At 45.6% G+C, this 23,623-nt stretch overlaps 1 protein-coding gene across 1 annotated transcript in view; it reads left to right on the forward strand.

Moving 5' to 3' along the window:
- The window catches only part of ATP6V0D2 (ATPase H+ transporting V0 subunit d2), a 122,554-nt gene extending 99,242 nt beyond the window's left edge, over positions 1-23,312 (forward strand). The window contains exons 7-8 of the mRNA XM_029591604.1: positions 14,899-14,976; positions 23,097-23,312. Of these exons, the coding sequence (XP_029447464.1) occupies positions 14,899-14,976; positions 23,097-23,258 (240 nt within the window). The 3' untranslated portion in view covers positions 23,259-23,312. The remainder of the gene's footprint in view (positions 1-14,898; positions 14,977-23,096) is intronic.
- The last annotated feature ends 311 nt before the right edge of the window (positions 23,313-23,623 follow it).

Genomic DNA, 23,623 nt, shown 5'->3' on the forward strand with positions numbered 1-23,623 from the left:
TTGTGTTGATACGGGAGGACCATGCCGAAATATATCACAATAGGTATGATGCCATATGAATTCCAAGATGCAAAGTTTTCTTGTTGGCATCACAACAGTGCATGAAATTATCACAACAACTTGTATATTAATTTTACCTTAGAATGTCATTTTTCATGTAACATATGTTATAAATGCATAATTTAAAATTGTGTATGGGGAGGGGGCGCCAGACTGTAAGGTTTGCCTAGGGTGCTTAATACCCTTGCACCGGTCCTGGGTCTACTTCATTTCTGTAGGGGAGGTTTGACTGAGGTTTATCACAGCAGCCTTTGCTTTTGCAATATATATCTGACTGGAATGTGAAGCGCTGTTCAACAAGGACTCTTATTTGGTAGCGGTAAAAATAATTACTTTATCTTTTTTATTAATATATTAGTTTTCCTCCATAATCTGCCTTCCTCGCCACAAGCTTTTCCGGAGAATTAAACTGATTGGACTTGGAAGAGTTATGTTTGTTAAGGCTAAAACATTCAGTTCCTCTGATATATTAGCAGGGACTGACCTTTCAGAAGGAAACCAAGAACCTTACCTGTGCAATATACCTGCACCAACTAGACCTTTATAAACAAAAGAGTCAAACTTAGGTCACTTTGCCTGCTGTGCACAGTTGTTGAAATCAAGCATGTTGCTGGCTCATTATGTCATTATTTTTTAAGGCACTAAATGGCTTTAGGTCCCGTACCATATAGCCTTCACTTCAAAATTAATTTTTGAAAAATAAAAGCAAAAAATGTTCTCTGGGAGAATTAAGTCTCCCCATTCAAGCAAAAGCAAGATGCGAAGCAAAACAGTGCAACATACAGGAGGAATAAATGTTAACTGTTCCTTAAGAGATGCTAACCTAGTTTCTCGCCACCTTTTCAAGCCTAAGGCAGATTTACATTAACAAAAATGTTGTGTGGCAGCCCAGCCTTGGGAGAGCAGGCTGTGCAGACATAAAGAGGACTTATACGGCCATAAGAACTAGAGAAGCACTGAAAGTCCCATCAGCCATGCTTCCAAATTTTAAAACAAAGGGAGAGGGCAGCAGAGACACACATGAACTCATCACACTGGACCATTTTCTTCTATTTAGAGTAGAAGTGCAGGAAAAGAGAGGTCTATATGATGTGGGCAGCTGGCTCGGTGAGTTACCTTAGCTGCCAGAACTCCTTCACTGCTGTTGCTCACAACACTTAGACTGAGTTGCATGCTCTCCCTGTCTCACTCAAGCTGGGGATAAGATAGAGGTTAGAATTCGAAGGAGGAAACTCAGAGGGGGTAAGATGAGGAGGTGCTGTGTGCAGTGTGTGCACCTAACAAACAGGCCGATTCAATAAAGATCGCAAGAGAATGGACGCTCCGTGTTGAGCGCCCACTCTCCCGACGCGTGCCCAGCCACCTCTCCTGGGCACGTGATCCTATATTTAAATGAGGGGCTGCGCTAAAAGGAGGCTCTAGGGACGATTACATGCCCCTAGCGCCTCCTTGGCCCAGGAGAGGTAGCTCTGTCACCTGCTGTCAGCGGGTTCAGGAAACCGATGTTCAATTTTAGGAGTGTCAATTTTCGAAGAAATCGGCTAAGAAAATGGATGCCAGTAAAATTGAGCGTCTATTCTCCTAACCAGACTGGCTGGCACATTTTTATTTTATTTTTTTACATTTTTGGTTCCTCCAACTTAATATCGCTAGCATATTAAATCAGAGGGTGTACAGAAAAGCAGTATTTTCTGCTTTTCTGTACACTCTCCCGGGCTGCTCATAAATTAATGCCTGCCCCTGCGGATTGGACGCACATTTTACTTTTTGAATCCCGGGTGACTGACTAATAGGCTCATCAACATGTATTTGCATGTGATGAGTGCTATTAGTTTTTAGGGGGTTTGGCCGGGCGTTTTCGAGGCTCTAAACCCCTTACAGTATAAGGGGTAATAGGTAGGGATGTGAATCGTTTTTCAACGATTAAAATTATCGTCCGATAATGTTAATATCGTCTTAAATCGTTATAGAACACAATACAATAGAAATTCTAACGATTTATCGTTAAAAATCGTTAAATCGTGTTAGTGCGCACTAACGGGAGTTAGTGCGCACTAACTCCCCGTTAGTGCGCACTAACTCGATTTAGTGCGCACTAACTGAAAATGATACAAATAAACACTTTCCAGGTCACTGAAGGTCAGTTAGGAATGAATATGTGTTCCTATTGGCTGGCTGCCCTCTTATCTATTGATGTTACCACTGAGGTGATGGTTGGGGGGATGGGAAATGGAACTGGAAACTCATGAACACCAACAGAAAATGAAACAAAGTGTTCACACTTCCCAGGTCAGTAAAGGTCACTTAGGAATGAATATGTATTCCTATTGGCTGGCTGTGCTCTTATCTATTGATGTTACCAAGGTCACGTGACTAGAACTTGTTTGTTTATTATTTTTGTTAGCAGGCACGTGAAATTTGCCAATCACAGTGCATTTTAGAAAGGTGGTCCTGGCTGGAACTGTACACAGTTCAAATATATGTAATTGATTGTTGGTAAGTGTATTTTTTAAGTAGCCACACTGGCACCAGTATGTTTACTTTTCCTCCTACTTAACTCACTAGCTCAGCTTTGTAAGAAGGGCTTCTCTGCTTGTGTGTTGCTTTTGTTTGGTGTGAGGAGAGCAGAAACATCAGATCTTTATTCAATCTACTACAGTCATCTCTTATATTAACCTACTCAATTTTTTTTAAATGATTTTAAAAATCAGGAGGGTGGGGGATTTATTTTAAAGGGTCATGGTGGGTTTTAGGGTTGCTTTAGTGTGCTGGTTTCCCTGCCCTCCCCCCCACTGGACCCCAGGTAATATAAGGCACTTTGGGGGGGTTCGGGAGGGTGGGGGATTTATTTTAAAGGGTCGGGGTGGGTTTTAGGGTTGCTTTAGTGTGCCGGTTTCCCTGCCCTCCCCCCCCACTGGACCCCAGGTAATATAAGGCACTTTGTGGGGGTTCGGGAGGGTGGGGGATTTATTTTAAAGGGTCGGGTGGGTTTTAGGGTTGCTTTAGTGTGCCGGTTTCCCTGCCCTCCCCCCCACTGGACCCCTGGTAATATAAGGCACTTTGGGGGGGTTCGGGAGGGTGGGGGATTTATTTTAAAGGGTCGGGGTGGGTTTTAGGGTTGCTTTAGTGTGCCGGTTTCCCTTCCCTCCCCCCCACTGGACCCCAGGTAATATAAGGCACTTTGGGGGGGGGTTCGGGAGGGTGGGGGATTTATTTTAAAGGGTCGGGTGGGTTTTAGGGTTGCTTTAGTGTGCCGGTTTCCCTGCCCTCCCCCCCACTGGACCCCAGGTAATATAAGGCACTTTGGGGGGGTTCGGGAGGGTGGGGGATTTATTTTAAAGGGTCGGGGTGGGTTTTAGGGTTGCTTTAGTGTGCCGGTTTCCCTGCCCTCCCCCCCACTGGACCCCAGGTAATATAAGGCACTTTGGGGGGGTTCGGGAGGGTGGGGGATTTATTTTAAAGGGTCGGGGTGGGTTTTAGGGTTGCTTTAGTCTGCCGGTTTCCCTGCCCTCCCCCCCACTGGACCCCTGGTAATATAAGGCACTTTGGGGGGGTTCGGGAGGGTGGGGGATTTATTTTAAAGGGTCGGGGTGGGTTTTAGGGTTGCTTTAGTGTGCCGGTTTCCCTGCCCTCCCCCCCACTGGACCCCAGGTAATATAAGGCACTTTGGGGGGGTTCGGGAGGGTGGGGGATTTATTTTAAAGGGTCGGGGTGGGTTTTAGGGTTGCTTTAGTGTGCCGGTTTCCCTGCCCTCCCCCCCACTGGACCCCTGGTAATATAAGGCACTTTGTGGGGGTTCGGGAGGGTGGGGGATTTATTTTAAAGGGTCGGGGTGGGTTTTAGGGTTGCTTTAGTGTGCCGGTTTCCCTGCCCTCCCCCCCACTGGATCCCAGGTAATATAAGGCACTTTGGGGGGGGGGGGTTCGGGAGGGTGGGGGATTTATTTTAAAGGGTCGGGGTGGGTTTTAGGGTTGCTTTAGTGTGCCGGTTTCCCTGCCCTCCCCCCCACTGGACCCCAGGTAATATAAGGCACTTTGGGGGGGTTCGGGAGGGTGGGGGATTTATTTTAAAGGGTCGGGGTGGGTTTTAGGGTTGCTTTAGTGTGCCGGTTTCCCTGCCCTCCCCCCCACTGGACCCCTGGTAATATAAGGCACTTTGTGGGGGTTCGGGAGGGTGGGGGATTTATTTTAAAGGGTCGGGGTGGGTTTTAGGGTTGCTTTAGTCTGCCGGTTTCCCTGCCCTCCCCCCCACTGGACCCCTGGTAATATAAGGCACTTTGGGGGGGTTCGGGAGGGTGGGGGATTTATTTTAAAGGGTCGGGGTGGGTTTTAGGGTTGCTTTAGTGTGCCGGTTTCCCTGCCCTCCCCCCCACTGGACCCCAGGTAATATAAGGCAATTTGGGGGGGTTCGGGAGGGTGGGGGATTTATTTTAAAGGGTCGGGGTGGGTTTTAGGGTTGCTTTAGTGTGCCGGTTTCCCTGCCCTCCCCCCCACTGGACCCCTGGTAATATAAGGCACTTTGTGGGGGTTCGGGAGGGTGGGGGATTTATTTTAAAGGGTCGGGGTGGGTTTTAGGGTTGCTTTAGTCTGCCGGTTTCCCTGCCCTCCCCCCCACTGGACCCCAGGTAATATAAGGCACTTTGGGGGGGTTCGGGAGGGTGGGGGATTTATTTTAAAGGGTCGGGGTGGGTTTTAGGGTTGCTTTAGTCTGCCGGTTTCCCTGCCCTCCCCCCCACTGGACCCCTGGTAATATAAGGCACTTTGGGGGGGTTCGGGAGGGTGGGGGATTTATTTTAAAGGGTCGGGGTGGGTTTTAGGGTTGCTTTAGTGTGCCGGTTTCCCTGCCCTCCCCCCCACTGGACCCCAGGTAATATAAGGCACTTTGGGGGGGTTCGGGAGGGTGGGGGATTTATTTTAAAGGGTCGGGGTGGGTTTTAGGGTTGCTTTAGTGTGCCGGTTTCCCTGCCCTCCCCCCCACTGGACCCCTGGTAATATAAGGCACTTTGTGGGGGTTCGGGAGGGTGGGGGATTTATTTTAAAGGGTCGGGGTGGGTTTTAGGGTTGCTTTAGTCTGCCGGTTTCCCTGCCCTCCCCCCCACTGGACCCCAGGTAATATAAGGCACTTTGGGGGGGTTCGGGAGGGTGGGGGATTTATTTTAAAGGGTCGGGGTGGGTTTTAGGGTTGCTTTAGTGTGCCGGTTTCCCTGCCCTCCCCCCCACTGGACCCCAGGTAATATAAGGCACTTTGGGGGGGTTCGGGAGGGTGGGGGATTTATTTTAAAGGGTCGGGGTGGGTTTTAGGGTTGCTTTAGTCTGCCGGTTTTCTCGCCCTCCCTTTCCCCTCCCCCTTCCCCCAATTTACTAGTAAACTAGTGTGTTGTCTTACACTAGCCAGCCACTACCCCTGTGTTGGTCCTGGACTTGCAAATGCACGTGAGCCTTAAATTTATAAATAAATTGTTTGTGTTAGTAGTGCAAGTATAAGTAAATATAATATTATGGGGTAGCCTAGTGTCAATGGCTAGTGGCTGGCTAGTGGCTACTAGCCACGCCAGTGAGCCACTAGTCAGATTACTAATCACACAGTGACCTGTCACTGACTGACGAAGTCACTCACTAACTGTATTTAACCCTTCTATATATCTTATCTATTAGGTGCTGCTCAGTACACTGCTGTGCCAGCTTACTTGTTGGTACTGGACTGGACTTGCAGCCATAACGTTTTAAAATGTTTGCTGGTAAGAAGAAGAGTGCTACTGGAAAGAAAATTCCAGTCAGTAGGAAAAAACTGCGATTTGATGATACCCCTTCTACTTCAGCGAATGTAAAGGAGCAAGGTAACTTGCAGGACAAGGAAGGAGCAAAATCTGGAAAGGTGAAAGTGAAATCTGTGCGGCAGCAGCAAAGTTTATTGATGGATGAAGTGCTACAGAAAGTGCTGAATAGAGAATCAGAGGACTCTGAGTCTGAGGAGGAGGATGACAATGATGATAATCAGGATGAGGAGAAAAACACCGCCAATGACAGTGATAGTAGTGATGATGAATCAGATGATGGTAGTCCGATTGTCAAAAAAACCACTGTCAGCGCCAGTAGTATCCTCTCTAGTCCTAAACCAGTTGAACTTTTGCAGGTTACTACAAGAACAACTTCTGCTACTTCTACTCCTAGTACTACTACTCCTACTCTGATGACAACACTGACAAGAAATGTCCAGCCTAGAGTAAGGGACAGTAGAAAAACATCTAAGGTTTGGAATCATTTTAATGTTACGGATGATTGGAGATGTGCTCAATGTATCCATTGTAAAAGGATGGTGAGCCGTGGAAGAACTATTGGACATCTTACTACCACCAACATGAAATATCACCTTGAAAGAGAACATAAAGCACTGTTGCTTGCAGAAGAAGCTGCAGGGAAGCCACAGAAGGAAATTACTTCAGAAGATTGTGTGTATGTGAAGCAGAAGCAGTCTTCTTCTTCTCCTCTTCCCCGGCAGCAGCGGCAAGCTACTGTTGAGCAGATGGGGTGGTGTCCTTCTTCAATTTCACAGACTAGGAAGCAAGTAGTATCCAAAGTGGTGACACGACAAATTGCTGTAATGATTGCTGAGGATGATCAGCCACTGCAGATTGTAGAGAATAGTGGATTTAAGAAGCTGATCCATCTTTTAGCCCCTGACTACAAAATTCCTTCAAGAACTACATTTACCCGTCAGGTGATTCCTTCCCTGTACTCACAATGTCGTGCTGAAATGCAGATTGTGATGGCAAGGGCAAAGGGAAGGAGCATACATCTCACCACTGATCTTTGGACTAGTAAGAATGCAACACATGCATATTTGTCTCTAACAGCACATTGGTGGCAGCTGGATGAGGCATTAACTGACAGCACAAGCAGTGGCAGTAGCACCAGCAGCTCCAAAAAGCTTTCTCCAGGATACCGGTGGGCTTTACTGCATGCTCAAGTGCTAGACCAGAGACATACTTCTGCAAATATCTTACAGACAATTCAGGGGATGATGGAAGGATGGAAAGGGCTACTTAGAAGCAGTGATATGGAATGTTTAAATGGATATATCATTACTGACAATGCTGCCAATATGATTAAGGCTCTGGAGGATGGTGGATTCAAAGGCATCCGATGCTTTGCACATACACTGCACCTGGTAGTGAGGGATGCGTTGGGGCTAGGTGCCAAGGAAGTGCAAGGTACTAGTCGTCAAGCCCTGAAGCGGTTGATTGAAAAGTGCCGCAAAATAACTGGGCATTTCAATCGCAGTGTGAAAAGTGGGAAGGAACTCAGAGAAAAACAAAAAGCAGTTAGGGCACCATTGCATAACCTCGTACAGGATGTGCCTACCAGATGGAATTCCACCTATCTTATGTTGGAGAGGTTGTCTGAACAACAGACACCTCTGCATGATTTGGCAATGGAATCTGAAATTGGATTGGAAAATCCACTTGGATGTCAGGACTGGACAAACATTGCACAGATGGTGCATGTCCTCAAGCCTTTCAAAGTATATACTGATGCACTGAGTGCAGCTACAGCCACGTTAGGTGATATCATTCCTGTAATATATGATCTGGAGCAGGTATTACAGGAATATCTGCATCAGACAGATTTGTCGAAGGAAGTGTTGCAGCTTGTGAGATGCTTAAAAGAGCAAGTACAGAAAAGGTTGAAACCTCTAATGGAGAAGGATAGCTATATCTTAGCTACTATGTGTGACCCACGTGTGAAAGGCAATGTTGCTCTCAAGTGCAATACTCTTGCATCCTGGACAAATAAGTTGATTGAAATGGTTAAAAAGATTTCAACTCCTCCCACTCCATCCTGCTCAGCTGCTTCCAGTTCCACCAGCTGCTTCCCTCCCATGATGACAACCCATTCTCCTCCCAAATTTCATGAAACTGGTCCTATTTCAATAGCAAGAGCAAAATTTGTCACATTTCAGAGTGGTGGGGCTGCTAACCAGCAGCACCTGCAAGAGAAGGTTGCAGAAATTCATGTGAATAATTTTCTCTCTGAGCCAGTTGAGAGCATGGAGTCAGATCCCCTGAGATATTGGGCAGAAAAAGCTTCAATGTGGCCTTATCTTACCAGAGTAGCACAACACTTTCTTTCCTGCCCACCCACCAGTGTGCAAAGTGAACGAGTATTTTCATTGACAGGGAATATTGTGAGTCCACTCCGTGCACGTTTGAATCCAGACTTAGTAGAGGAATTGGTTTTCATCAAAATCAACCTTCCGCTGCTTCATAATGTGAAAATTCGCTGTGACTGGGAGGAGGAGTGAGTCTCTTGTCTAGGATGGGGATGCAAGGTCATTTGGGAACACAGCAGGATGGAGCATTCAGCAGAAGCACTGCCAGTGCCTCATGATAGAACTGCCCCTGCCTCTTCACCTCAGGTGTCTGCTGTGCTGTTATCATCTATCTTGTCAGCTTGATGAATAAGGACTTTATATGTGCAAGAAAGAAACCTAAGTTTGTGTCTATCAACTGTGTGCGCTTATTTAGCAGCTGTTAGAAAACAGGCAGTTAAAGTACTTTGAGTTTTGACCATAGTCTCTCTAAGCAGTTAATGTATATCATACTGTGATAGGGGCATGGTTTATTTTTCAGGCTGAGACAGTTTATAGCTCAGCTTACCAAACCGGTCCTGGGGATTCCACAGCCAGTTGGATTTTTAGAATATCCACAAAGAATTATGCATGAAATACATTTGCATATCATGGGGACTCAGTATATGCAAATTTACATCATGCATAAAATCCTGCTGAGTGAGTGGTTATTTATTTGGAAAACCCTGGTTTGTAGGGACCAATTTGTCTCACTCTCTAAATAAAGCCTGACCACGTAAGTTAGTGCCTAAATCAAAACCATCTCCAGTTGTGTCATGAGTTACCTAACCTCCCTGTGGTCAGTAAAAGGTTTCTCTGGCCGAGATTTAATTATTTCTCCCTGCGGAGCAGATACATGTTAAGTTGAATTTTCAAGTTGCATTAATAAAAAACAGCATTTACGTGTTTACATAAATAGCATATACTTCTTTATATAGTACAACATGAGTAAATCTACACGTGTGAAAAAAGGGATGGTCTAGGTGTTCCCAAGTGGAGGCCAACATTTATGTATGTTAGTCGCTATTTTATAAGAGATTTACTGTATGTGTAGATTTGGCAGCTTTATATTTACTCTCACTCTTTATCTGGAGTAAGTGATAGTATAAGAAGTCTTAACAGTCAAATCATGACTAGGTCGTGGTCTGGGAGAAATGGGGGAAGCTGAGGCTGATCTTGATGAGTTGCAGATGGACTGGATTGGAAACTGAAAGACTAATTGATAACACTGGTAATTTTATTGCTGTGTGCATGTTAGAAAATCTGTTAACTATAAATCCCAATTTATAATAATTTTAATAATTGAGTCCACTAATATTTCTCAAATTTAAAACATTTTATTAACTACAAAACTATAACGAAATTAAATAACACTGTTATAAAAATATAACTTTACAATGACAACATACCAAAAAAAAATTGTGTTTTAGCACCCAGTACTCAAGGATGTGGAGAGGAGAATGGCAACCCGAGAGGAGGATCCTGCTCTGGAGCAGAGGGCAGTGGCATCTCCTCCTCACGAGGCATCTCATGAGGAGGAGATACCTGTGCCCTCAGCTCCTGAAAGGCCTCCTCCATGGCTGACAGCCTCCTCTGCACATCCTTGACATCTGCCCTGATGCTGTTTACTCCCTGCAGGAGCTCCTTCAGCATGCCAAACTGCGCATGTGCAGTACATACGCAGCTTGGAGGAGATCCTGCAAGGAGTAAAGCAGCAGTGCTGGTGCTGGTGCTGCTGGGCCCGGCTGTGGCTGCCTCCATCCTTTGGGCACTGGCAGTGGCACTGGTGGCTGTGGCTGCCTCTTCTTGCCCTGTAAAGAAATGTAAAAAATTCTACATAAGATATAGAACAGGGGTGGGCAGTTATGGTCCTCGAGGGCCACAAACCAGTATTGTACGCACCAGCAAGTTTACAATATTAAAATACATTCAACCCCTTAGTTTACTAAATTGTAGGATTTTGGAAAAATGAGTTTATAGTCTACAACCTCGGAGAGGGAGAGTGGAGGGATATCATTCTAGATAATTAGAGATAATATTATATAAATATATAACATAACATACATCTATCCCACCCTATATAACTGACTGATCACAAACAATAATTTTGATTTTCTGCCTCAGACAGATACTAGACAAACTACTACTACTAGTACTACAACATACATACTGGCCCTGTGGGCCAAAATACAAGCCATTAAGCCCGTACACACGTGCTACATTAAAAAAAAATGTTTTTCAGTTCATTTTTTAACATGGCACTCTTCTACAGTTCTTCTTCCTCACTCATCCTCTTTCTCCCACTGCCTCCCTCCCCTCTCACAGTGACTAATACCCCCCTTCCCTCAGTCTCACATTTATCCCCCATTCACATTTGCAGCATGTTGGTCAATGGTCAGGGCTCAATTATCTAATAATATAATACCTGGCCCACCAGTGACGGTTTGCTCCGTCCTCCTCTGCTGACAGCTACTGGGCCCAGGAAGCCCTGCCTCGTCCCTGCTGGTGTGTGGTTCTGTACGAAGACACAGATCAAATTTCACAGAACAACAGTTAAAATTTAAAAAAAAGGAATTGGAACTGACACAAACAAAATTAAACACAAATTCCATTACAATTAATTGAATAATATTTGTGTACTTGTGGAGTATTCTCAAACAGCCTACCAGGCGAAGGACGCGCTAAAGTCAGGCGGACCTCCTCAAGCCAATCACCCTCGTGAAGTCTCAGATGCCGACCTGAGAATTAGAGGTAGAAAGGAAATAGAATAACATTAATTGATTAATAAATTACTTACAAACACAACATGCCCTGCTAGGTTATTTTTTTATGCAATATATAACATTTAGTAATAAAAAAAAATTAGCTATCTTTTAATGTGGCATTCAAAATTCCCAAATACAAATCACATCATTTCAAAATGATAAATAAATATAAATAAATATAATACACCACTAACATTATCTCTCACCTTTCTTCTTGAGATCTTCGATCTCACGCGGGTAAGAGGCTCTCCGGCAGAACTCCTCCTGGAGAGCCACCCAGGCTGCAGACTCCCTTTGAAGGTTAGGCCTGCTGCCTGAGGGGGTGTAGAGATGCTCCTCATCCAGGAGGAGTAGCCGGGCTAGGAGGTCCACATCTGCCTGTGTGAACCGTGGCTTCCGGGACCTAGCATCACGATCGGCCTTTGAGGAGGACGGTTGGGCTGACTCCCTATCATGATCCATCTACAATGAGAAAATAAAAAAGAAGATGAAAAAAAGTAAGTTCAGAAGCTCAGACTGGAAAGGGCTGAAGTATCCCACCCTTCACATCCCCCACTGCTGGTATATGGGAGAGAGAAGGGGAAGGGGAGGGGGTGGGGGGAGGTGAAGGGGCAAGCAGCCCCACTCCCTGTGAGGGATGGGAAGGGAGAGCCAGCCCCACTCCCTGGGAGGGATAGGAAGGGAGAGACAGCCCCTGAATGCAGGGGCTGTCTCTCCCTTCCCATCCCTCCCCCCCCCCCCCCCACCACTCACCCACACACTATTCACTGGCTGGGACATGGGGGAGGGGAGGAGTCAGGGTCAGGCACTGTGTGCAGGAAGATCACAACACCCCTGGTGCCAGGGTTAGGGCACTGTGTGTGCAGGAAGATCACAACACCCCTGGTGCCAGGGTTAGGGCACTGGGTGCAGGAAGATCACAACACCCCTGGTGCCAGGGTTAGGGCACTGTGTGCAGGAAGATCACAACACTCTGACCCTTGAAAATAAATCCCCCACCCTCCCGAACCCCCCCAAAGTGCCTTAAATTACCTGGGGTCCAATGGGGGGCAGGGCGGGGAAACCGGCACGCTAAAGCAACCCTAAAACCCACCCCGACCCTTGAAAATAAATCCCCCACCCTCCCGAACCCCCCCAAAGTGCCTTATATTACCTGGGGTCCAGTGGGGGGCAGGGCGGGGAAACCGGCACGCTAAAGCAAACCTAAAACACACCCCGACCCTTAAAAATAAATCCCCCACCCTCCTGCCAGGGTTAGGGCACTGTGTGCAGGAAGATCACAACACCCCGACCCTTGAAAATAAATCCCCCACCCTCCTGCCAGGGTTAGGGCACTGTGTGCAGGAAGATCACAACACCCCGACCCTTTAAAATAAATCCCCCACCCTCCTGCCAGGGTTAGGGCACTGTGTGCAGGAAGATCACAACACCCCGACCCTTGAAAATAAATCCCCCACCCTCCTGCCAGGGTTAGGGCACTGTGTGCAGGAAGATCACAACACCCCGACCCTTGAAAATAAATCCCCCACCCTCCCGCCAGGGTTAGGGCACTGTGTGCAGGAAGATCACAACACCCCGACCCTTGAAAATAAATCCCCCACCCTCCTGCCAGGGTTAGGGCACTGTGTGCAAGAAGATCACAACACCCTGACCCTTGAAAATAAATCCCCCACCCTCCCGAACCCCCCCAAAGTGCCTTATATTACCTGGGGTCCAGTGGGGGGCAGGGCGGGGAAACCGGTACGCTAAAGCAAACCTAAAACACACCCCGACCCTTTAAAATAAATCCCCCACCCTCCTGCCAGGGTTAGGGCACTGTGTGCAGGAAGATCACAACACCCCGACCCTTGAAAATAAATCCCCCACCCTCCTGCCAGGGTTAGGGCACTGTGTGCAGGAAGATCACAACACCCTGACCCTTGAAAATAAATCCCCCACCCTCCCGAACCCCCCCAAAGTGCCTTATATTACCTGGGGTCCAGTGGGGGGGAGGGCGGGGAAACCGGCACGCTAAAGCAACCCTAAAACCCACCCTGCTATGGCCGGCGCCATTTTCCTTACGAAAAAACGATTTGCGACAGGAGATCGCTCCCAGACCCCCGCTGGACCCCCAGGGACTTTTGGCCACCTTGGGGGGGCCTCCTGACCCCCACAAGACTTGCCAAAAGCCCAGCGGGGGTCCAGACATTCACCACCACCTAATAATAATGAATTATTAATTCAGTGATATAACAAATCATTTAAAAAAAATTGAGTAGGTTAATATAAGAGATGACTGTAGTAGATTGAATACAGATCTGATGTTTCTGCTCTCCTCACAGCAAAGAAAAGCAACACACAAGCAGAGAAGCCCTTCTTACAAAGCTGAGCTAGTGAGTTAAGTAAGAGGATAAGTAAACATACTGGTGCCAGTGTGGCTACTTAAAAAATACACTTACCAACAATCAATTACATATATTTGAACTGTGTACAGTTCCAGCCAGGACCACCTTTCTAAAATGCACAGTGATTGGCAAATTCAACATGCACTAGCATTTCAGGTGCCTGCTAACAAAAATAATAAACAAAGAAGTGCTGATCATCACATTACTTTTTTTGTCAAGCTTCCAACTGTTTCCATTTCACATCCCCCCAACCAATGCCATTACCTCAGTGGAACCTTGGTAACATCAATAGATAAGAGCACAGCCAGCCAATAGGAATACATATATTCATTGCTAAGTGACCTTTACTGACCTGGGAAGTGTGAACACTGTTTCATTTTCTGTTGCTGTTCGTGAGTTTCCAGTTCCATTTCCCATCCCCCCAACCATCACCTCAGTGGTAACATCAATAGATAAGAGGGCTGCCAGCCAATAGTAACACATATTCATTCCTAACTGACCTTCAGTGACCTGGAAAGTGTCTATTTGTATCATTTTGAGTTAGTGCGCACTAAATCGAGTTAGTGCGCACTAACGGGGAGTTAGTGCGCACTAACTCGATTTAGTGCGCACTAATCGGAAAAAACGATTTTTAACGATTTTTCAATGAAATAATCGTGCCTAAGACGATTTTCTTGCCCTGCCACACGATTTCTATCGTTAAGACGATATGGAAAACGATTCACATCCCTAGTAATAGGAGCACCTTGAAAACACGTGGCCAAACATGTGTTGAACAGTGCCCACGGCCCAGCTCCCTTTACTGAATCAGCCCAAAAGCGGGACTTTTCTATACATGCTCTGCAGGCTTCCCATCAATTACCACATTCCAGGGTTCATTCTGGAGCTAGGAAGAAGAGGCTTGCATAATTACACATGTTCTCAAAAAAGGAATTCCTATATGTTGAAGAACCACCACTGGTGGGTCTTGCTGCTGTGAGGTGCTGAGAGCAGAATGCAGATGCTGGTCTGGATCCAAGCATCAGGCAGTAAAGACTTTTCCATGGTACACCTAATTAGGTTGGAAGGCACATCAGTGTGCTGTGTAGCACACTGATTGGGACAAACTGTGCTAACCTATCGCAAAACCAAAATTCCCTTGTGATACCACCCTGACACTGCTACTCACATAGAGTAAACCTGGGAAATACATGATAATTTGTCTTCTATGAACCACAGCTGCTACAGAGGGAAAATAGGCAAGAGACACTTTTGAAATAGCTTAAACCATTACATTAGAACTTTAAATATGATACGCAGCACCTCATTTGAACTTGCAGACATACTGGCAGCCAGTGCCAAGTGCGGGCAGAGTACACTCTTCCTTGGCAGATCTAGTGAAAGAGATAGCAGTCTGTTCTGCAAAAACTGGAGTCTATGAACACTTTTCAAAGGAGCCCGAGAGAGGTTAAATGCAGCAGTCTGGTCTAGCATTTGAACCCATGCATTCTTATTGCATAAATATTGCCATCTGTACAATCATTGCTGACTGATATTTCTGTTGTTTTTTTTCTCTTCCCAAGGAGTACAGATCTTTGTTTGAAGGAATAGGAAATGAGAGCGGAGATAAAACACTAGAAGACAAATTTTTTGAGCATGAGGTAAGAGATGTAACTTCCCAAGCTGGAAGGAAAGTAGGGTCATGGGAATCTTCAAGCACCAGGGGTCTGACCAGTCACTACTTTTGAAATCATTTTCCAACTAAGGGCCTCATTTTCCAATATCGCATTAGGGGGCGTTACCAATGCAAATGAGGCTTCTTTCGTGCAGTGGGGAAACATCGCGTGCGGCGATGTTTTCGCCATTTGCGAAAACATTAGCACCGCACGCAATGTTTTCCCAGTGTGCAATGATTGTTTCGGGGTTTCATCGCAGTGCACAATATTTGCCGGTTTTTGCACTTCAATCATCACAGGCCACAATAGTCCCGGACAGCCTGTTTCAGGCACAGAGAGAGAGAGAGAGAGAGAGAGAGAGAGAGAGAGAGAGAGAGAGAGAGAGAGAGAGAGAGAGAGAGAGAGAGAGAGAGAGAGAGAGAGAGAGAGAGAGAGAGAGAGAACCTTACTATACTGCCTATGCCCTAGACAGGTATTTTAACCCCTATGGGAGGGCCACCTACTAACTCGGGGTGGGGATAAGGTATCAGCGTCGGGGGTTGGGGGCCACTTTCGCATTCCACATGAGACCTACGGAAAGAACAGTGGTCTCTAGTGAAGATTTGCTGGCCGTTGGAGTGAGGAAACTCACTCCAAGAAGAGATTTGGGCAACGTTCTCTCCACCTAGCTTGCTGGACACTCTACCTGGGCAACAACAAGCTAGGTGAAGAGAACGTTGCCCAAATCTCTTCTTGGAGTGAGTTTCCTCACTCCGACGGCCAGCAAATCTTCACTAGAGACCACTGTTCTTTCCGTAGGTCTCATGTGGAATGCGAAAGTGGCCCCCAACCCCCGACGCTGATACCTAATCCCCACCCCGAGTTAGTAGGTGGCCCTCCCATAGGGGTTAAAATACCTGTCTAGGGCATAGGCACTATAGTAAGGCGCTCTCTCTCTCTCGCTCTCTCTCTCTCTCACTCACTCAAACAGGCTGTCTGGGACTATCGTGGATGGCGATAATCCTTTTCTGGCCCATAGCGCAGTCCATAACGCAAATTTGAGGGTTGTAGTTATTAGCCGCGAGAGCAGCCGCGCTAACACTGCGGCTGTTTCGCCGCACATGATAAACAGGTTCCCGCTTTACATATGCTCCGCCCCCTGAATACCAAATCACTAATTTGCATTCGCACGTGGTAAAGTGCTTGGAAAATGAGGCCCTAAGGGCCACAATTAAAGCTGTGCATCATCGGTATAAAAAAAAAGAACAGAAAAAATATACAGGCAAAAATCACTATTTGTCTTTTGTTAAACTGTTAGATTTAGCCCCTTTTGGCAAAAAAAAAAAAAAAAAAAAAGCATACTGTGTTTCTTGAGCAAATGTTTGCCGACTTGCTATAGCAAGTCCTCAAGAAATCTGGCTCAGGCTGTAAGATTTCTGTGATTCAGTTACAATGATATGAGCAACATTTCGGCAAATTCCAGTAACAAAGCATTTGGGTATTACAAAATCCTAAAGAGTGTTCTTGTACTTGTGATGTTGTAAGTTCATATTACTGTTCATATGTTCTTAGATTGTCTGCAGAAAATAGACCTGTGAACGGTGTTTCAGGAAAATAGACTCAACAGTAGAAGTTCTGTGAACTTTTACTTGGTACACATTTTGGCACAGTGTGTGCGGTTGGCTGAGTGAACATGGGGAGTGCCACGAGACGGCAGGTCAGGACTAGGGCCAGTCTTAGGCCTAGCCAGCCCCCTCCCCCTGAGATTGAGTTCTTGGGATCTGGGGGTCAGGAGGGCTTTGTGGCAGCACTGGTGCATCTTTTTGAGTGCTGGCAAGGGCAGGAGCTGATACTGGTGCAGAGTGCAGGCCAGGACTGGAACAGGGTCTTGGGTGCAGGCAAGGACTGGAACAGTATCTTGAGTGCAGGCAAGGACTGGAACTGTGGCTTGACTCAAGGACAAACACTGAACAAGGACTAAGGAAGGACACAGGTTGAGGCAGGACAAAGGCAGGGTAAGACAAGGACAGGACACATGAACACGGAACACCGAACATAAGGCCCAAAGGCACACTGGGCTAAGGAGGCATAGAAAGGCCATAGAAGGAGGAACTGCGGGCAAGTGGGCACATATCTCCATATCTGGTGGACGTGCCCTCTAGTGCTTCCTTTCTGGGCCAATGTGCAACAATGGCTGCGGATTGTTACTGATATGGATGTTCCCCTGCATTCGACCCAAGTGTTGCTTCTCCTTCCCAATGAGGACCTGACTAAGCCTATGCAATCTTTTATATCACAAGTCTATATTGCAGCCCGATGTGAACTTGCCAAAGCATGGAAATCACCTCACTTACCATCGTTGTCTGCTGTGATCCATAGACTTCACTCGTGCTATAGGATGGCTCATCTCACTGCTATTCGTCGAGATCAGATGCCTGCCCATTGCCGTTCTTGGGATCCCTTTATCAAGTGGCTTGCCACTCACTCTAAGCCAGGGGGCTCATGAGAATCCTATCTTCTCTTTTATTTTTATCTTATCCCTTTCTTGTGCATCTTGTTGCACTAGTCTAGACTTGGACAAGTAGAAATAAATACCTAGAGACGCTCTTGTTCCTTCATGAGATTTATTACGAATTCTATACTCTTGACATTACATTTTACGTTGTATACTATTGTCATACTGTTTTGACCATTTTGCCTACTTTTCACCTTGCTGATATCATCATGTTTTCGTTTCTATGATATATGTTTGACGAAGAGATGGGAGGGGGAGGGGGGATTATGGGGGGTTTATACTATGAAAACCCTATTGACTTACGTGTCTTTTTTGTATAACATTGTTTTGTTAATTATGTCAATAAAACTTTACATTAAAAAAAAAAAAAAAGAAAGGCCATAGAACAGGGAAGGCCTAAATAGGCCACAGAGCTAGAAATGGCCAAAGTAGGCTAAAAATGCAAGGAAAGGAGCGATAAGGCCAGATGGACATGAGGCAAGGCAAGGAGCAAGAAGGCTAGATGGCCACAAGACAAGGCAAGGAGTGAGAAGGCTGGATGGCTTCAAGGAAGACAAAGCAGGAAGTCAGGGCAAGGAGCCAAGGCAGACTCGATGTGAAGACATCGAAGCAGCAAATAGGGTTATGTAGGGCTGAGATTTGGGTGTGGTACAGGCAAGGAGGAGGAGCTTGACAAGGCTGGAGAAGGGCATACTGAGGACTCCTGATGGCGAGGAGGATGCACCACAGGCTAAGTAGTGAATAGCTGATATGGATATTTTATTTTATTTTTTTTATTTTAACGTTTTGTATACCGTATATTCGGTTTTGCCATCATAACGGTTTACATTAGGAGAGTAACATTAAAGTTTTAACAAATACAATTTAAAGATAAAGTTGGGTAGCATTGGGGGGTAATAGGGGGGTTAGATTATAAATGGAAAATTTCTTAGATGTCTGTTGTAGAGTTGATGGTTTTATTAGTCCATTATAAGTTGATAGGGTGGTGTCTCTGTTTTCTTTGGATTTGTCTGGTTGGGAGTTTGTAGGTGTTGGTAATTAAGATAATATGACAAAGCTTTGGTAAAAAGCCAGGTTTTTAATTCTTTTTTGATAGCATGGAAAGGAGCTCTGAGGAGACCTCTGCTGGTGGGGAGGCATCATGGTCAGGGTATAATGAGGCTGCTGAAATCATTACATACAGTACTGAGGTTTATTTTCTATCACAAAGTACTAGTCTGTTTGAAGACAGTTCAGTCCAAATTGTATCTCTGGGTCTTTGGAGTTGTTTGCAATGAAAATATTAATGAATGCAGCAACACAACAGAACTATAAGAGCCATCATTCCCCTAAGAAAGAGAGGGTATGGAGTTTTAAAACAAGGGATTGGCTAACAATCAGGCCGATACAGTAAAGCGCGGCCGCAGTTACCCTGTTTCTAACTCGCTGTGTGCTCACAATTTCGCCGCGTAAGTCTAATCCGCGATTCACTATCTGTTTTTACCGATCCTTACCGCTTCTTTAACTTGACGCATATTCCTTTCCGCCCGCGGCATGTATATGTATGTAAACGATCTGATTAGCTATTCCCTCCCATACAGTAAAGTGTGCCCCGACTAAAGCCTTTTTAACCTGCTATCTTGCCGCATCTTTAACCTACTAATTTACCGCCTACCCTGACCCTTGCATTAGTGTGGTGAACTTAGCCGCCCAGTCCCAAACCATCCCAATCCACAGAAAAAAAATGCTTCTCACACTTAGCCGCCCAGTCCCAAACCAACCCAATCCACAGAAAAAAAATGCTTCTCGCACTTAGCCGCCCAGTCCCAAACCAACCCGATCCACAGAAAAAAAAATGCTTCTCGCACTTAGCTGCCCAGTCCCAAACCAAACCAACCCAATCCAAGCCCAAGCAGAGCGAGACGAAATTTCACAGTCCCAAACTTTCCCCCAGCCCCCGCTCACCTGCCCTGGCCGCGGCCACGCAAGCCCCCAGCAGCAGCAGTAGTTGTAGAAGGGCGGTGAGAGAGAGCGGCTTCAGCAGCCCCGCCGGCGAAGGTGAATACGTGCACGCCTGTAGGTCCAATATGGGCACTCAAGGCAGCGAAGGCGCATGCGCACAGGCCGTGACCTCCGACGTCCAGCCGGTCACGGCGTGTGCGCCTGCACCTTCGCTGCCTTGAGCGCCCATATTGGATGTACAGGCGTGCACGTATTCACTTTAGCCGGCGGGGCTGCTGAAGCTGCTCTCTGTCGCCGCTCTCTCTCGATGCCCTTCTACTGCTGCTGCTGGGGGCTTGTGTGGCCGCGGCCAGGGCAGGTGAGCGGGGGCTGGGGGAAAGTTTGGGACTGTGAAATTTCATCTCTCTCTGCTGGGGCTTGGATTGGGTTGGTTTGGGACTGTGAAATTTCGTCTCTCTCTGCTGGGGCTTGGATTGGGTTGGTTTGGGACTGTGAAATTTCGTCTCTCTCTGCTGGGGCTTGGATTGGGTTGGTTTGGGACTGTGAAATTTCATCTCTCTCTGCTGGGGCTTGGATTGGGTTGGTTTGGTTTGGGACTGGGCGTATAAGTGCGAGAAGCATTTTTTTTCTGTGGATTGGGTTGGTTTGCGACTGGGCGGCTAAATTTCATCTCTCTCTGCTGGGGCTTGGATTGGGTTGGTTTGGGACTGTGAAATTTCGTCTCTCTCTCTCTCTCTCTGCTGGGGCTTGAATTGGGTTGGTTTGGTTTGGTTTGGGACTGTGAAATTTCGTCTCTCTCTGCTGGGGCTTGGATTGGGTTGGTTTGGTTTGGGACTGTGAAATTTCGTCTCTCTCTGCTGGGGCTTGGCTTGGCTTGGATTGGATTGGGTTGGTTTGGTTTGGGACTGTGAAATTTCGTCTCTCTTGTCCGTCCGAAGGAGGGTGCTTTGTTGCGCTCCCTGCCTCCGATCGCCGGCTGCTGGAGCTTGCTGGCGCCGGGCGCTCAGGGCAGCGGGGTCTGTAGGAGAGCCAACCACTTCCTTGTACCTGTCATTTCAAACGTCATTTGAAATGACATTTGAAATGACAGGTACCAACGCACCCAGGATACTGTATAGGCGCTGTATAGCACCTATACAGTAAAATGGATTGCGCTTCATGGATGTGCGTTGGACGCGGCTTGCATTTGCATGCCATTTAAATACAGTATCGAGCGGTAGGTGATCCGAACTGTGCGTGCGGCAAACGCGGGTGCGCCGGGCACTAACGCACCTCTTTCTACCACACCTTACTGTATCGGCCCAAATGTATTTATTTAGTCACATTTGATATTCCACTTACCATAGTTGAGCACAAGCGGATTACAAAATGGTTCAAAATACATATATACGCACATATAAAATGCTGTGATAACATTAATGCACTCCATAAGTCTTAAAACAATAAGTAATGTAAACATTATAAAAGCTAGACTATATTTCCTTAGAATTGCTATTATAAGCTTGTCCTAGATTTTTTAAATTCTTCAAAGATATTAAGAACATAAGAACATAAGAAAATGCCATACTGGGTCAGACCAAGGGTCCATCAAGCCCAGCAACCTGTTTCCAACAGTGGCCAATCCAGGCCATAAGAACCTGGCAAGTACCCAAAAACTAAGTCTATTCCATGTAACCATTGCTAATGGCAGTGGCTATTCTCTAAGTGAACTTAATAGCAGGTAATGGACTTCTCCTCCAAGAACTTATCCAATCCTTTTTTAAACACAGCTATACTAACTGCATGAACCACATTCTCTGGCAACAAATTCCAGAGTTTAATTGTGCGTTGAGTAAAAAAGAACTTTCTCCGATTAGTTTTAAATGTGCCCCATGCTAACTTCATGGAGTGTCCCCTAGTCCTTCTACTATCCGAAAGAGTAAATAACCGATTCACATCTACCCGTTCTAGACCTCTCATGATTTTAAACACCTCTATCATATCCCCCCTCAGTCGTCTCTTCTCCAAGCTGAAAAGTCCTAACCTCTTTAGTCTTTCCTCATAGGGGAGTTGTTCCATTCCCCTTATCATTTTGGTAGCCCTTCTCTGTACCTTCTCCATCGCAATTATATCTTTTTTGAGATGCGGCGACCAGAATTGTACACAGTATTCAAGGTGCGGTCTCACCATGGAGCGATACAGAGGCATTATGACATTTTCCGTTTTATTCATCATTCCTTTTCTAATAATTCCCAACATCCTGTTTGCTTTTTTGACTGCCCGCAGCACACTGAACCGACGATTTCAATGTGTTATCCACTATGACACCTAGATCTCTTTCTTGGGTTGTAGCACCTAATATGGAACCCAACATCGTGTAATTATAGCATGGGTTATTTTTCCCTATATGCATCACCTTGCACTTATCCACATTAAATTTCATCTGCCATTTGGATGCCCAATTTTCCAGTCTCACAAGGTCTTCCTGCAATTTATCACAATCTGCTTGTGATTTAACTACTCTGAACAATTTTGTGTCATCTGCAAATTTGATTATCTCACTCGTCGTATTTCTTTCCAGATCATTTATAAATATATTGAACAGTAAGGGTCCCAATACAGATCCCTGAGGCACTCCACTGTCCACTCCCTTCCACTGAGAAAATTGCCCATTTAATCCTACTCTCTGTTTCCTGTCTTTTAGCCAGTTTGCAATCCACGAAAGGACATCGCCACCTATCCCATGACTTTTTACTTTTCCTAGAAGCCTCTCATGAGGAACTTTGTCAAACGCCTTCTGAAAATCCAAGTATACTATATCTACCGGTTCACCTTTATCCACATGTTTATTAACTCCTTCAAAAAAGTGAAGCAGATTTGTGAGGCAAGACTTGCCCTGGGTAAAGCCATGCTGACTTTGTTCCATTAAACCATGTCTTTCTATATGTTCTGTGATTTTGATGTTTAGAACACTTTCCACTATTTTTCCTGGCACTGAAGTCAGGCTAACCGGTCTGTAGTTTCCCGGATCGCCCCTGGAGCCCTTTTTAAATATTGGGGTTACATTTGCTATCCTCCAGTCTTCAGGTACAATGGATGATTTTTCAAAAAGAAGTAGCTGGTGCAAGCATTTCAAAGTTAACAGCTCAGTCTGTAATACAAAGGATTCCTTGTATATTAATGTACTGATGGGTCAATTTTCAAAAAGCCTGAGATACTAGGTTCACGGCTGAAACTTATTACCCTAAAACTAGCTGAAAACTAGATTTTGGACTGCTATTTGCCGGAATTGTGTGGATAAATTTAACCAGTTAGTGGTTAGCCGGTTAGCACTGTAAATATGTGCTAATGGCTAAGTTGTAAAACCCCTGGGAAGGTTCCTGGTCCTGCAACTTCTCTGCTCTGCTAAATGTAGGTGCCTTGCAAGTTTGTTCACACAAATTTATCTGGTTGCGTATTTTTTATCCAACTGAATTTATCTGGCTAACTTCTGAAGTTAACTGGATATACCTTCTGAAAAATCCACCCACGTATGTGAAGCAATGCGGTCACTCAGAATCAAACTTAACATTTTGCTTAGCTATAATATGTCTTATGGACACAATTTGAAGTTACAGATTGCATAGAAATATTAGTTCTAAAGCAATAATCTGTAAAGACATGTGTATTGTTATTTTGTTTTTCCTTGTAGGTAAAAATGAATGTTCTGGCATTCAATAACCAGTTCCATTTTGGAGTGTTTTATGCATACATTAAGCTGAAGGAACAAGAATGCAGGAATATCGTATGGATTGCGGAATGCATTTCCCAAAGACACAGGACCAAAATAAACAACTACATTCCCATTTTTTAAGGAAAATAAAGGAAAACAGGATATTTTTGAACAACATGTATCTAAATCGCATTTGTTAAGAAAAAACAGCTCTTTGATTTTTTAAAAAGGCAATGTTAACATGGTATGCAAACTGTATCTGTAAGGAATCCTACTTTCTTGTAACTTACAGGGTCATTCATCAAAATGTGTTATGGCGTTAATGCATGCGATAACATGTTAACGCATTTGTTAATGCCATAATGCATGTGATAATAACACTCGTGCACAACGCAAAAGCAAACTTTTGGAAGGGATGAGATCAGGGATGAGTTTGAGTGGGATTTATGAAAATGAGGGGCAATATCACACTGAGTGATAGCACAATGCATGCTATCGCACAGTTT

Source organism: Rhinatrema bivittatum, chromosome 2 (genome assembly GCF_901001135.1).
Source record: "Rhinatrema bivittatum chromosome 2, aRhiBiv1.1, whole genome shotgun sequence".
Lineage (NCBI taxonomy): Eukaryota > Metazoa > Chordata > Amphibia > Gymnophiona > Rhinatrematidae > Rhinatrema > Rhinatrema bivittatum.